Source organism: Miscanthus floridulus, chromosome 17, assembly GCF_019320115.1.
Source record: "Miscanthus floridulus cultivar M001 chromosome 17, ASM1932011v1, whole genome shotgun sequence".
Taxonomy (NCBI): domain Eukaryota; kingdom Viridiplantae; phylum Streptophyta; class Magnoliopsida; order Poales; family Poaceae; genus Miscanthus; species Miscanthus floridulus.
The window spans coordinates 106,145,392-106,161,394 of NC_089596.1; the positions used below are offsets into that span (position 1 = coordinate 106,145,392).

The following is a 16,003-nucleotide window of genomic DNA, read 5'->3' on the forward strand; positions in this document are numbered from 1 at the left end:
CCATTGAAAACATATGCAACATCCACTTGAAACACTTGCAAACATAGTATGAAACACCCGAAAATATTTGAAACATATGCTTGCAATATGCATGTATATGCAACATCTAAATCTACTTTTGCAACATCCAGACAAAACACTTGCAACATTTGTCTGGAACAGATGAAATATTTGGAACATACACTTGAAACGTACGTGTATAGCTATTACAACATGTGCAACATCCCGATCTACTTTTGCAGCATCGATATACAACACTTGCAACATACCTTGGAAGCATCTGAAACACTTAAAACATACTATTGCAACATGTGCTTTCAATGTAGCATATAATTGCTGCTTGGACAAATGAAGGCTCGTCGATGCGGAGCTCGACGCCGGCACGGAGCTCGAAGCCATGGAGTGGCGCAGAGGTCGCCGGTGTGGAGCTCGGCAGGGGTAGGTGCAGGCGGATGGAGCACGGCCGCGACGAGAGACGCGAGTCCAGGAGCGAGCGTCTAGCTCATCGGGCTCGCTATGCGCGGTGCGGGCGGGCAACTGGGGCGCGAGCGGGGCGGCATGGGCGAGGACGGGTTTCGTACCACGAGCAGGGGTGACACGGGCGAGGGTGACGTGGGCAAGTGCGGGGTTCGTCCAGACGGACGCCCTACAAGGAGGGTTTCGGTTCTTTTATCATTAATTAACTAAAGTATACTGCACCGTTAGCAGTATTCCTTCACTTCACCCTAGCTGACTTGTAATAAGGCATTTAGTTTAGGAAATGTAAAAATGATGATCTTGCGAGTCACAGTGATCACGCACGTGATTGTAGAGCCAAGTGCGTGTGTGTAGTAGTGATGGCTCTCCTACTGCACCTGCACTGGAACAAACAAAGAAACTGAAGGGACACTACTGGCACATGCCAGCTGATCTCGGCCATCCATGCATGCATGCACGATTGCACGTTCCTGGTCAACACGACGCCGACGCCGACGCCTAGCTGCCATGAATGAATTACTAGCAGAGGCATCCGTCAAGAGAGGCATGGCCGGCCGTCTCTCTCCAGCAACTTCGGCAGCGACAACCATCAACCTCCAGAGAAACCGATCTCGGCCACCTCTCAAGTCCCAAACTCGTTGTGCCTTGCCTATAAACAAACGTGCTCCATCCGTTCCGTGAACACATTATACATTGACACTATACTAAAGAAACAACGTCACCACCGGGTCTAAAACCAATTTCACCACTGGTGAGAGAGAGATGGATCGGGCTAGAGGGAGAGAGCGAGGACAATGGCCTAATGGGGCAGTGGATCGGTGTCTCCGCGCGACAGCCATTCCTAAGGCGCCACATGGACGCAAAGCCCCCCATGTCAACCACTTCAAAGAAGCACAACACGGGCTAGTTGGTGGGCAGGCCACGGAGAGGCGCACGAGCGGGTGATACTGTTGCGTTTTTCCTCGCGAACCGACGATAAAATCCCCGCTGGTTAAGGACAAAACCGGAAGGATTGTTTTCTTCGGTTTACCCCATATTCGGTTTGATTGGTTTCTTTTTTCAGTCGGAACAGTGTTTTTCTCTCACAACAATTCAGTCGGAACAGTATTTTTCAGCCAGTTTCAGCCAAGTTTCAGATCAGCGAACGAGGCCTTCGTCAGGTTTTCTCTTGAACCAGCAGTGATATATTATCACCATTGTTTTTTGTTCAGCCGGCAGTGAAAATGCCTTTAGTAAAAAAAAAGAAAGATTTATGTAGTAGTGTGAGGTCCTCCAACTCGGTTTGGGGTACCATCCAGGTACACAATGCGAGATTCTTTAATTTTCTAAATGTGTCACATGATGTCCAAATCGTCATAACTTGAGTTAATCTGGCTACGTGTGGTTATAGGAATTTGGATCTCACGAGACGTGAGTATAGTAACTTTACGGTGACATGCACTTTGGAAGTTTGGGAACCCTAAGCCAAGTTTGAGAACTGTTATTTTACTCCATACAGCCACAATTACGCCACCACACGCCATTTGTGCTTTTATTTATTTATTTACAATTGGTGTGCATATAATATAGAATATCCATGAGTATATCTATCTGTCGCTGCTAGTGCCAGCAGGGCATCGATCTGGGCATGTACAACGACGACACCACACGCATTTTCTGCAAGCACGTATACACGATATATGCATGTATGCAATACATTATTACATCAGGCAGACAGGCAGGCATGTCCGCATGTGTTTAAGTTTTGTCGTCAGGGGACATGCTAATTCTTTCGGTTTTGGTCGGTTGCTGGTACAATACACATCGTCACAACCAGTAGGAGTATATTTGAACGAACTCATGCCTGCCATGGCCATAGCTGCTGAGACGACCAGACCACCGTACCTGCCCGGCTCGGCCGATCCATTCCATGATTAGCACGCAGAGAACGAGTACCTGCTGCTGCTAGCAAAATAATACTGTATAATCCATGTTTTAAGCAGCAGGTAAGGGCCCCTCTGTCCAAGGCCCAGTTTAGTTGCCGAAAATTTTGGCAAAACGACATTGTAGTATTTTCGTTGTTATTTAGCAATTAGTGTTCAATCATAGTCTAATTAGATTTAAAAGATTCGTCTCGTGGATTTCGTCTAAACTGTGTAATTAGTTTTATTTTTTATTTATATTTAATGCTTTATGTATGTGTCCAAAGATTCGATGTAACGGAGAATCTTGAAAAATTTGACGTTTTGGAGGGGAACTAAACAGGCCCAATGAGAAAACTGACACTTATTTCAGATTTCGAGATCTAGCGACATGCATGCTGGGTCTTCTCTTTCTGTGAGTTCCCGGGCATCATATACTACTCATCAGACTGAAACATCTGCATGTATGTGATACTGCGATTTGCTCGTGACATGTTCGGAACGCAGGAATTTCACAGGAATCGCATAAGAATTTTACAGAAATCAGTTCAATTTTCATAAAAAAAAACGCAGGCAGAAAATATTTCCCGCTTTCCAAACATGCGCTCGCTTTGTTTGAAAGCCGGGTCCAATCAGACACTAGCTAGTCAATGCGTGACAGATGGACAGAGTGCCATGATGGAGTGCATGCAGCAGGCAACATAGTATTGTGTGACAAGCCATGTTTGTAAGATTTGCAGCCATTTAACAACTGGATTTGGGGACAGGAGCTCCATGTGGTGCCTGTCACCAAGCAGGGCCAGCCTCATCTGTTTTTGCACTTTATATGTCTCCATAGATTCCTTTGCACTGTTTGACTGTTGAAACAAACAAAACTAGTTTTTTTAAGGTAATAATAAAAGTAAATTCCTCTTTCAGTAAAATCTACATATGTTAGCCAGATAGCATGCATGTGAGCATATTACCTCAGTTTGCTTGTCATCAAAATGCTGTATATTGTGGTTACTGATGATATCACAAAAGAAAATTCAGCAGTTGACAGATAATAAATAATATAAAGAGATGAGTTGTTGCAAGGGAAAAAAAATGCTGCTCCAGCATGTGCAGTTTTGCCTATAATTAGTTCTGCGGAAAACTATTGACATGCATGTTGCTGGCCTGTTGCTGACAGTTTATTTATGGTTATTCATTGAGATTAGAATCATATAAAAGATCTAGAGAGGAAATAAAGAGGGAAGAGTTGGATCATACATACAGTAGAACAATGCAGCTTACTGAAACTTGCCAGACTGTCTGACCTAATTTCATTGGCCCTGGAAAATCTAATGTGAAGATACACACCCCCACCAATTCATATGCAGAAGCTGTCATGGCAAGCAACTTGTAATTGGATGGATAGATAGTGGCTGTTGCATGCAGAAGCAACCAGGAAGCATGCATGTGACTCTTGAGAGTTTGACACTGGCTAAATCATGCATGGCTGGGGAACAATTCTGATGAACCCCAGCTAAGGGTGCGTTTAGATCCAAAAAATTTTGGATTTTGGCTCACTGTAGCATTTCGTTTGTATTTGGTAATTAGTGTCTAATTATGGACTAATTAGGTTCAAAAGTTTCGTCTCGCGATTTCTCGACCAACTGTGTAATTAGTTTTTTTTTTCGTCTACATTTAGTACTCCATGCATATGCCGCAAGATTCGATGTGACAGTTACTATGCAAAATTTTTTGGCAACTAAACAGGGCCTAAAGAGTGAAGGAAAGTAGCTGAAAGCACACCTGTCCTACTAAATGCACATACATTTATTTTCTCATCATCCACTCATTCTCTCTCGATCATGCATGGGATAGGTAGATCGTAGATAGATGCTTCATGCATGCTTCACATCACAGCTTTTGTTTTTGAGCCACAAGATACCTGCTAAAAGGCCATGGATAGATAGCTGAAGCACGTTGTTGCTTCCAATTCCTTCCAACTCAAGACGTGCTGCTGCTTGTTCTTTGTGACCTGTGACTCTGAGTGATGCATACTCCAACCAACCACTGCACACCATTGACCTTAGCTTTTAGGATCTCCCAGCTGCATGGCATGCTGACCTCAAATGACACCAGCAGCCTTGCATTGCATGCATACGCTGATTGCTCCCAAGCTGTCAGTAGTTTTTTTTTGTCCCAACAAGAACTGTGCAAGGAGGAAGGGGATCCAATGGATCATGAACTTTGAGTTCACTGGGAAGTAGCTAAAGGGGGTCCAATGGACCCCAAAAAATTTTCTTACATGCATGTTGAGTTCACTGGGAAGTAGCTTAGGAGTATTAAGTACTGTCTCTCTGTGCCATTAGCTAGGATGGTCAAACAGCACTGAACTTTGTGACCTGTGACTGAGAGTGATGCTCCAACCAACCACTGCACAGTCACACCATTGACATTTTAGGATTTGGCTCCCAGCTACATGGCATGCTGACCTCAAGTGACACCAGCAGCGTTGCACTGCATGCATGCTGAATTGCTCCCAGCCCAAGCTGTTGTCTGGAGTGTCACTCTAGCAAATAATATCATATATATACTCAAATGGCAGTCAGCTTGGCTGTACTGCCAGTAGATTTTTTGGGGTCCCAACAAGAACTGTCCAAGTAGAGGAAGGGAATAGGGGATCCAATGGAACACCAGCTACTACATCTATCATTGGTCATCTGCCATCCGGAGATAAAAATTTTCTTGCATGCATTTTCAGTTCATCACTAACTCATTCAGTTCACTGGGAATTGAAATAGCTTAGGAGTGATTACTAAGTACTACCTCTCAGTGCCATTAGCTAGGATGGTCAAACAGCACTACTGAACTGGCAAGGGTAATAAGTAGCTAGCGTTGAAACGATATGATACAGCAGGAAAGGCGACTAAAAATGTGCTTGTGCGTCATGTTACTAATAATCCATGGTGTGTGTTTGTGGACGCAAATAATAATACCCCTAAAAAGCACACATTAGCTTGATAGAATTTCACATGCTGCATGCCTGAATGCCCTGCTGGCTTACTTTACTTTGTTCCCGACCGGAGAGGGCTGGTGCTGCGGCATCTAGAAACAGAAACTTTTTCAGCTAGCAGCATCTCAGGAGCCAGTCATGGCATCACGGCAAAAATATGGGCTGACATGGCATGTATGATTTGAATGCAACCACTAAAATTCAAATGCTTTTTTTTTGTGTGTGTGTGTATGCATGCATGGCGACATGACAATGTTGCTCACAGTGGCATAATGTAATGCCATATTGGTGCTTGGCAAGCAAGCAAGAAGACTGAAATTACTCATGACTTGCCATGCGGAAATTTTCTACTGTATGCAATCTTAAAAATGGAAGGGGCGAAACAACTGAATTCACATATGCATCAATCAAGCAAAACAGCAGAGTTGCATTCCCTGATTGCAAATTTCTCACCACACGAGGAGGCACAGCTCACAACTGTCTGCTAATCAAAAAACTGTACAGAGACCTTATGCACCAAGTTCACCATTGATTGAACTACCTAGGTCTTGAAAACAAACGAATGACGAAAAATAAACCCTTCCTAGCACCTAGCAGGAGAGGGCAAAAACACACGAGAGAAACTTGACATCGTGGCTAAAACATGAGAAAACTAATCAATCTAACTTTCTGCAAAGACCCTAGCAAAGATTTTGGTGATGTCTGTCGAGAACTTCCTCCGCAAAGCCCTGTTTATTGTATCAGAGATCCACCGTTGGTCCATGTAGCAAGGTAACATTTTGTGAGTGCTACTGCTACAAGATGTTCGGCACTTGTGCTGACAGCTTCTCCTGCAGTTCTCTGATCTTAGAGCAGAGCTCCACCTTCTGCTCCTTGTAGCTCTGGAGGAGGAAATCTTTCCCCTCGATAACTTCCTTCAGCTCACCCACCTCTCTCCTTAGCATCTCCATCCTCTCTACCTCTCCTTTCCTCTTCTCTACACCATTACAGTGCACCTCATGGTCATCCACGCTGCTGTCAGAATAACCATTAGCATGCCCATTTGTGCCATTTGTCTGCCACTGTCCGGCTTGAAAAGCTTTATCAAGCGAGAGTGAGTCCGCAACGCAATGATCTGCGACGATCTTCCTTAGATGCTGAACCTCCCTCTCTGATTCAAACAGATCTCGGTTTGTGGCATCCAGTTGGGACTGCAACCCAGTGTTCTCAGTCGCCTGGATGGCCAGAGAGTTCTTAAGCTCCGCGATCTGAGCTTGCATCTCCATGATCATCTCATCACGTCTCTTGAGCTGCTGCCTCAGCTTCTGTATGACCTCTCGCTTGCCATAAATGTCGGATCCTGATTCTGAAATGGAGGGAGAGCCTGAGCAGTTTGAGTACTGAAATGTTGCTTTGCGAGGATCTTCAAGACGGTCAGGCGATGATGACCACATGATACCACTGTTCTCTTTGCTTGATTCTGGTGTTGGCACCTTCACAAGAAGATTGGATGGTTCACTTGATTTGGATATAGGACTTGAAGGTGCTTGCTTGAGCTCCACTTCACCATCCGCATGCCCTGCATATCATAACCAGGGATAAATAATTTTCCCCCCAGTGGCGAATCTGCAGTGACTTTACTGCAAGGTACTTCCTCCATCCCCAATTATAAGTCATTCCAAGCATCTCAAGTTTGACCAAATTTATATAATAAAATAACAAAATTTATGATACCAAATAAATATCATTAGATTAATTTTGGTCAAACTTGAGATGCTTTGACTCTCCAAGAAAGTTGAAATGACATAATTTGGAATGGAGGGAGTATTCTTTAATGGAGCATTAAATTCCTGTTGTTTTTTTATAGGCACACAGCGGTTTTGTATATTATGCTAGCTCTCAATTTAATCTCAGATGAAAAACATTAACACTGTGTACAGGGGCAAGGTTCTGATGAGCAGGTTATAGACAACAGAACATGCTAAAGGTACAGAAAATCACCTGACATGTAACAATGGCAGCTAGTTTGGTCACTGAACCTGTAGAGGTTGGAGTGCAGTTCACATACCCCAGGCCTTCTTTTGGCTGCAATTTCGCATAGTCAGCACTCGGCAGCAAAGCATTTTAAAGCACATGCAAAAGTGAGACAGGTCACACTCCAAATGGATAAACACAGACCTTTGGTAGAAGAGTTTTGCTGCTTGGTTTCAAACATCTGCTTCAATCTGCACCCAAGTCTGACTGAAAGTGTGCTGAGCAAAATGCCTCCTGCAACAAGAACCCAGTTTGGCCCTCCATGGACATGATCACCCTTCCCTGCCTTCTTTATGCTCCCATTAGCCTTAGCCTTCATCTTAAGAACCACTGATTTTCTTTCAGACTAGTGTGCACATTCGCCTACATATATATGGATAAGATACCAATGTGGTAAGCAACACGGTTCCCAAGTTCACGCAGGAGAAAGAAATGATGCATCCACTAACACATATATGCATCGTACGGGTTTGAATGTTTGAGGTACACATAATCTGAAGTCCTGAATGAAGGGTGGATATGGCTCAAGAGACGACTAAATTCATAAGTACAAGTGGAAATGACTAAAAACACAGGAACTGAATGCATCAAAAGGGTTTGATCAAATGATAACGAGGGTCCGATTGGATGATTCATGATTTTTTCCCCAGAAAGACCCTGGACAGTTGGATTACCAATTGAAAACATACGGATGGATTAATTAACCTTTAAAGGCGCCCAAATTTGGAAGGACAGGTCGCAAAGGATAAAACAAAAACACATATACGTACTGCCGCCAAGCTGTTACTGCATCCTAATTGCCACCAATCCAAATAAGAACGTGCGCACGGACCTGCGAAACTGCCGAAGTGGGGTTCTCACCGGCCGGTCACGCTCCGGCCGCCCGGAAGACGCCGCCTCCACCTGCGCGCCTCCCTAGTCCCTCCGTTTGGCCGGCTGGTTCCCCGTTGCCGCGGTCCCTCGCCCCCCGCCGCGTCGACCGCACGCTTCGGCGCCCACGGCCCTGCCGCAACGACCGCCGTGGCCACTGGCCGCGCCGCCGCCTGGCGTGGACTGCCAGCCGCCAGCGGAGTGAGGGTTGGGGCCTGGGGGATTCGGATTTCGGGGTCACGTGAGGCGTGCGTGAGAGACAGCGAGTAAGCGGAGTGAGGCTGCTTGAATTTGGGCCCACGTTGCGGCCTGTACGAAAAGCCCATAGCCCGATCAGTGGCCGAGGAAGGACTAATCACTCAAGCACCTAATACTCAGTTTGGTCCACTAAAAAAAAAACTAATACTCAGTTTGGATACAAATATTTTAGTAGTTTTAGAAAAAGTATCAGTGGTTTACAAAATATTCTGGCTTTGTAGCTACATGAAGTTCTCAGATGCAATAAGCTTTATGGTTTTATATAAAATCATAGTGTTACTCAATTTGTAGTCGTTTTAGAGTTTTAAAAACTCCATTATGGATCTTTTTTTTTTCTAAACCATAGTTTGCCACTTCTACAGGTTCTAAAACTTTAATGTCTTGATATCACTGTTAGAATCTCTTTTTATCTAAACCATGGTTTCTTAATACTACATCCAAACATAGTCTCTTTTATCTAAACCATGGTTTCACACGTCTATAGGTTCTATTCTAAAACTGTAATTTCTTAATACCAGTTTCTCAATACTACAACAACCAAACAGGCTCAATTGATTCCAAATTTTGATAAGAAAAAAAAAACTCGATTCCGAGTGGAAAAGGTTTGCCCTTTTTTCCCAGGAGAAAAACTCTCTTGATATATAGCATCGTTTGGAGCATAGTACGTTTTTTTTTTGAGGGAATTGGAGCATAGTACGTTACATATTTCTTCGACAGAAGGCTATCAAACAAAAGTGACTGCAACAAAATGCTTCATTCAGATCGATTAAATCATCACATACAGAATCAGAATATCAGATGGCCTCACAAGTCACAGTTCTCTCGACCAGTTCACTCTGCTCGCAAATGCTACAAGTTCAGTCACTTAAACTTCCATTACTAAATGACAAAAACCCCATGCCCAGTATGGTCATGAGCTTCTCTATACGGTGACCACGAGCTCCCAGCTGCTAAGCAGCTCGAGTCATGTCAATGCAAGGAAATCCTCCCTAGATAACAGATGTTCCTGCAGCTGGAGTTGAAGGAGCCTCGAGGCTTTCTGCTGCCATTTGCCTTCGTGGTAACTTTTGCGATCCTCTTTTCCTTGCTCGTGAACTTATCACAGTTTCGAGCTCTTTTTTTCGACCGTGCCACTTTAAATGGACAAGGGAGAGTAAGAACTTCAAAGTTAGTGTCAGGTCATGACAAAAACAAATAGAAATTAAATAGTATAGCAGCCTATCTGACACAAACAACTCTATTTGGAGAAAAAAAAATCAGAATACTTACTGGTTAAGAGAGAGATTTGTGAAACTAGAGTCTAAAAGACATAATAAGAAGACAAAAATATCTGGCAACGGATCAACTGTGGGCTGCAGCCATTTACCTTAGCTAGTCTCTCCTTAAGCTTTGGCTTTGCAGATACTACCACCCTTGTTGGTTGACGGTCTGAGTTTTGTAGCAACATCTTCTCAGGTTTCAACTTCTTTGTCCCTGTGGCCTGTTCTTTCCTTCTCCTTGCTGCTTGAAGCCTCTTGGCAGCTATTTTTGCCACTGCCTTTTTAAGCTTCTTGATTATCCGTCCCCTCTCTTCATTCCACAGGAACATAGATATCATCTTTGACTTTATCCTTTCATAGCTGTCCCAGTCAAGCTTATTTTGGCTGTGATCACCATTCTTTGCTGCTTCAGCTATACTATTTGACCATATCCGCAGAACCTTCTGTCTTGATTGGACAGAAACTATCCGCCTCTCCCAGATCGTCCTCAGTGCGGCACTTATTTTGTCTTTGCTTGTTTGTCTGAAACAAGATCAAGAATAGCAACTTTCAGAATACAAAGAGCTATACATGCATCCACTGATCTAAATAACAAAAACATTCTGTACCTATGTAGCTGACGATGTCCTAACATTTTCTTCCTAACCTGGGTTTTAAAAAAAGAAGAGGGGAGAATTTGAATTAAATTTCCCCAGATAGATCACAATCCACAGCAAAGCAGCTCTTGGACTGATGCAAGAATAGCCAGGGAAGTTTCTTACATGACATCACCTTGGGGTCTCTCAGAGCTTCAGCAGTCCGTTGCTTGATGAGCTTCTTGTGCTCTGCAGGAGAATGGCACACCCCTCATTGAAAGAAAATGGCATGACACAGCACTGAACTGTAATACTGCTGGTGCTGGCACAATAATTAACAGAGAAAGGCTGACCATACCTTCACTCCATTTCCTGCCTTTTATCCAGGGAACCTTCCCCTTGTTCGCAGCACCAATCTTCCGTCTTCTCTCAATTTCTTTCTCCGACAAATCTGTGAAGTAAGCAACACCTTGTAGCTGACAAGATCGGAGATCTTGAACTTGCTTCACAGAGCTCTTTTTCACAGAATATTGTCCACTTGAAACCGAGGCTGAGTAAGAAGAATGATAGGACCATTGTTCATCCATTCCATGGGCCAATTGTTGGCAAGCTAGTTCTTTCAGGGATGACTGGGGCAAAAGAAACTCCCGATATTGAATTAATTGGCTTGACTTCCGAAGTTCTTTATGTGGTAGAGTTAGGTCCACCAATGCACAGCACTTGTTACAAGATGATTTTCTTCTTGAAGAAGTACCAGAGCCATATACAAAGCTCACAGGAACGTATGCCCTGTATACAACATTTTCGGTCAGAGAACCAGAGGTTAGCTCACAGTGGACAACGTATCGATTAAAAAAGTGCTAATTACTCAGCAATGCTCCTCTTCTTGGAGCCACCTTTTTTTTGATGAGTGAAATAGTAAGAGCATCTGGTTGCATGAAATTAAATTTATGTTAAGCTTTGACACAGCTGAATGAATTAACAAGTTCTGGCATTCGCAATCAACCGAGCAGTGGTACGCTTGAACATTGAAGCCTGTCGTGGATACATTTCCATTTTTCAAATTCCTACATACTTCTCACTCAGAAATATTGTGTCTATATGTATATGGTATCATGCTCAAAACAATATGTATATGGTACTATTCTACAAACATTAAAATTGCACATAATTCAGTACGTACGAAATATCATCTCTAACACCGAGCAACTTTTTATTTAGTATACTGCATAGACTGAGGTTTGCACAACCTCTATGCGCGTTATTGTCCGGCTGTACTAAAGCTACCTCCTGCATGGTCTCGAGCAGGCTGGACCTCCATGGGAGCAGGCGAGCAGCGACAGCAATGGAATGGCGCGAGCACTCCTGACTCCAGACTCCTGTGTCCTGAGTGCCCCCGTGCCCGTGGTCAGGGATTCGAATACCCGGGGCCACGGCGCGTAGATAATGCCGGTCGATTCGAACAATTCGAACACAGCAAATTCCACGAAAACGCTCCCACGGCTAATACTAGCAGGGGCAGGACAAAGGGAAAGTCCAAGAGGATGGAACACAAAAGGAGGGAGGGGGGCGTTACCTGGAACAGTGGACAGCGGCGGCCATGGCTTGAGGAAGACCAGGCTTCGTGCTGTCTCCGGCGAGGAAGACCATGAGAGGACGGGACGAGCAGCCGGCTGCCGGCAGCGAGTGAAGTGGCCTGGCCTGACCAAGTGAGGAGGCCGGATGACCTTATCCTGTGTGCGCTCGTGCGACTTTCCTTCCTGCGAATAGCTCCTCTAGGTCTTCCGAGGAAAAGAGAAATCCTGCCGAACAGGTCCAGGCTATCTAAATATACTACTTATTCTATATTTAGGTATCGAAGGTAAAAAGAAAAACACTCCGACCTAAATCTGTTTCAATAAATTTCTCGTCCCACTAGCTACATTTGTTGGGCTAACAAATCTGCCTACCTATTTTTCCCTTCCTCTCTTTCCTCTCGCGCGCACTCGGAACTGCTCGATGCCGCCGCCTGCAGTCTTCCTCCCGGCCCGCTCGGCCCTCCCCGGCAGCGGACCTCCACGACGGCCGCCCTCCCTGGCAGCGGACCTCCCCAACGGCTCTCTGCTCCGGTCCTCGTCGCGGCTCTTTGCTCTGGCCATGGCGCGACTCTACTCCGGTCACCGGCACGACGGGCTACCCTCCCCGGTGGCGCCCTCATCCAGCGCGACTCTCTGTTCCAGCCATGGAGATTCCCAGGCATGGCTCCCCGGCGACGCTCCGGCAACTCCCCTCACCGGCGGGACCTACTTCCAGCAACTCCCTCCTTGGCGGCAAGCTATTGATGGCCGAGTTCGTCGATGGCGACTAGGAAGAGGATGACACGTGGGTCCCAATTGTCATGGACTGTTGGAATGAATTTAGGAGCTATGTTTTAGGTAGTACTGCTGGAGTTGAGAGCAAAATATAGGTAGTATGAAAATGGGTGGCTACACAAATAGAGAAATAGGTAATGTGTTTTAGGTAGTACTGTTGGAGATGCTTTAATCATTATGGTCCACGGGAAAAACTAGAAAGGAAGAAAATGGAGGCCAGATGGGGAAGGAAACAGAGGAAACGTACGAATGGCTTAAAATAAACAAAGGAGTTGTCTACGCAGCAATCGAGCATTTCACGCTCTTCCAATTCTAACTCCCGATTTTTTTTCTTCACCATCTTCTTCCTCCTCTTGATGCTTCGCCGCCACCCGTCGCCCACCATCCCGCCGTGGTGCAGTAGGGTCTCGCCGGACCGGCCAGACCCTACCGCGCCCGCGGCGGCCTCCTTCTACCTCCATGCCACCGCTGCCATGGCCATGGGTGCCCTACCTTGACTTGGCCTGGCCACCTCCTCCGCCGGTAGAACTCTAACGCTGCCCTTCTGCCGTCAACATCGCATGTCCTGCATGCCTCCCAAAGACCCTTCTAAGCCCGTCAGAGTTGGAGAAGAAGAGAGGGAGAGGCCAGAGATTGAGAAGAAGGAGAGGGAGAGGAATTGAGTGTTGAGAGGGTGAGGAACACTTGTGTGTCATTTAACATTTCTCAAAATAAAAGGCGTTTCTCGCAAAGGATTTTCCGAAGTGGAGTTCTCACTGGCCGCAGTAGGTGCCCACCCGGATGACGCCTCCACCCGTGCGCCTCGGCCGGCCGGTTCCCCATTGTCGTGGCCCCTCGCCTCCCGCCGCATGGACCACACGCTCTGGCCGTCCGGCGCCTATGGACCTACCGTAACGGCCGTTGCATAGCCGCCTGGCGTGAAACCATGAATCATGGCTTGGAAAAGGAAATAACAAGTTCCCACTGCTTGGTAATAAAGAGATTGGGGGCAGCTGACCAAAAAAGGGAGGTAGGGGCAGGGGCAAAGTTAAGTCCCATGGCTTGGAAACAAGAAATGAGAAGGTAAATAAATAAATGAGAGAAAGTGGACAAAATTCCCTAAAATGGAACCATTCACATCCTAACAATAGAGAACTTCAGTGCATCCGTATTTTGGCTTGCCTTAGGCCAAGCGACTCAATTCGCAATTGCAACCAACCAACCGACTGACTAAATTCCCTCCCACTCTCAGCCCGGTCCTCCTGCTATATAACCCCGTCTTCCCCAACGACAGGTTGCCCTCTACTCGTTCTTTCTCTTCTAGTGCCTCTCTTCTCTTTCTCTTCTCGTTAAGCAAGGATTCAGAAAGAATTCGATTTTAGGCTTGCTGCTTCGAAGCGGATAAACATGATGTGTGACGGTGACGGCAGTGACGCTTTTGGGTCACTGGAACATTCAGACAGGATCACAGTGGCTGAAGGGGCCATGTCAGCACCCCATGATGACTCTACTATGCCACAACACTCCTCTGTGAAGGCGGGCGATGACATTGATGCCGCAACACCTACTTCTATGCCTCATGCCCAGCAAGGTGACTACACATTCCCTGCTCTTTTGTTCTTTTGGGTTGTTCTATTGCCCGTTCTTGGCTATTTCAGTGCCCGGGGCTTATAAGGCATCTCAGATATGCGTTCTTTATTTTCTCTTCTTACATGTTGTTTTGAGATCTTCTTGGTTTTCTTTGGATTGACTCACTACTTCTTGCAAAAAGGGTTTATTGAGTTCTTGATCTTCTCTTCTTTCCCATTATTTTGGTCTCTTGGTTTTCTTTGCATTGATTCACCTTGATTCTTGTAGCTGTGAGGAGGCATGAAGCACGTCCTAAAATGCTGGGGACAGAGTCCTCGAGTTCTAGAGCTGTGGAGGCTCAACCAGCAACCATGCCGGGGCAAGGGTCTTATAGCACTGCATCGTTGTCACGATGCTCACACTAGGTACCTGATGATCTCTCACCCCATTCTTTCTTTCTGTCACCCGTTCTTGGTTCTTTTTCTTTTATGTCATCCTGTTTCTCTATCTCGTGAGTCACCTGCTTGTTTGGTTTGTCATCTCCTTCCTTTTCCCAATAGTTTGGTTTCAGGTGAAATCGGTCCATTGGTGCTGTTAATCAGGTATTTGATCCTAGTGAGGTGTTGGATGGAGCAGATGTTGTTAGTGACAAAATCTTTGATATTTGGAATGATGAGATGCATCAAGCTTTCCATGAGATCAAAAGTGAATTAAAAATGGTGTCTCATTGGCATCGACACATAATTCTATCGATTAGATGGGACTATCGATCCTCGAGTGCCATATATATTTGTAGAGGCTCACTATCAGTAGGCACGGAGAACTATCGATTAGGGGCAGCCTGATGTAGGCCGGTATTGACATCGAAGATATAGGTTCGTGGTTCAACCTTCTATTAGATCCTGCTTCCAAAGACACTTTGAGCACAACGTTGCTTTTCTGAGAGAGACAACAAAACTGGATTTGGATGAACATTCTATCCGAGGCATCGACCTCTCTACTTTCTTTCAATAGCTTAGTGTTAGTTGTGCAACAGCTAAAGGATGAGTAGAAGGAAGTAGGTGGCACTGGGGTTAGAACATAGGTTCAGACTTTGTGAAGCAAACTGGCTTAATTCTATTGATTGCATATAGATACATATATATTTAGCAGTATATAGTTGGTTTGCAAACCGACCTGCTATTCCTAGCAGTTGTACGCTAGCAAAATCCAAATTGGCTACTACTAGCTGTCTAACATCACTTATCAGGAGCAGTACATACTCAACTTGATTTCTTCCCTGACAGACTACAGTCTACCTTAACGCCTAAGAAAACAAACAACCAACTTACATATATCAGTAGCTAGTAAAATACACTATACTACTAGTACTAGTAATAAACACAAGGATTACTTCTAACACCAACAAACCCATTGGCTGCCTTCCAACTCTCTAATAATGCAATATCGTATATGGTGTGGGCGAAGCCATCCCCGCCCACCTGAAGATAGTGAGATAAGTAATATTAAAGTGTGGGCTAGTAATTGGGATACTCAGTCTAAGCTAATTAGTGATATGTTTGAGTCTAACACATGTGCAACAGTGGGAGTGGAGACATCTGTTGATCACAAGCTCAAGAGCATGGCGACTATCCCTTACCACACAACATGTGTGCTTATCTATGTCTATGTCTCCTTTAGGTTCTTTACTTAAAATAGTGTAATGAACCATCATCATTGAATTGTTGAATATTGAGTTCTAATCACAATAGTATATTGATTGATGTGA

General features: G+C 45.1%; 2 protein-coding genes and 1 long non-coding RNA gene across 3 annotated transcripts; 1 reads left to right on the forward strand and 2 right to left on the reverse strand.

Moving 5' to 3' along the window:
- Nucleotides 1–5,752: 5,752 nt before the first annotated feature.
- LOC136516631 (uncharacterized) lies at nt 5,753–8,474 on the reverse strand. The gene is made up of 4 exons (XM_066510083.1): nt 8,207–8,474; nt 7,519–7,737; nt 7,342–7,425; nt 5,753–6,919 (listed from the first exon to the last, which is right to left on the reverse strand). The coding sequence occupies exons 2-4, from the start codon at nt 7,691–7,693 to the stop codon at nt 6,156–6,158; spliced, it is 1,023 nt and encodes a 340-aa protein (XP_066366180.1). The 5' UTR covers nt 7,694–7,737; nt 8,207–8,474; the 3' UTR covers nt 5,753–6,155.
- A 775-nt stretch (nt 8,475–9,249) lies between these two features.
- On the reverse strand, nt 9,250–12,116 carry LOC136516630 (uncharacterized). The gene is made up of 6 exons (XM_066510082.1): nt 11,913–12,116; nt 10,695–11,125; nt 10,533–10,585; nt 10,370–10,407; nt 9,869–10,283; nt 9,250–9,635 (listed from the first exon to the last, which is right to left on the reverse strand). The coding sequence occupies exons 1-6, from the start codon at nt 11,984–11,986 to the stop codon at nt 9,492–9,494; spliced, it is 1,155 nt and encodes a 384-aa protein (XP_066366179.1). The 5' UTR covers nt 11,987–12,116; the 3' UTR covers nt 9,250–9,491.
- Nucleotides 12,117–14,124: 2,008 nt separating this feature from the next.
- Nucleotides 14,125–15,079, forward strand: LOC136514770 (uncharacterized). The gene is made up of 3 exons (XR_010773853.1): nt 14,125–14,257; nt 14,524–14,660; nt 14,796–15,079. It is a non-coding gene; the product is annotated as an uncharacterized lncRNA (long non-coding RNA).
- The last annotated feature ends 924 nt before the right edge of the window (nt 15,080–16,003 follow it).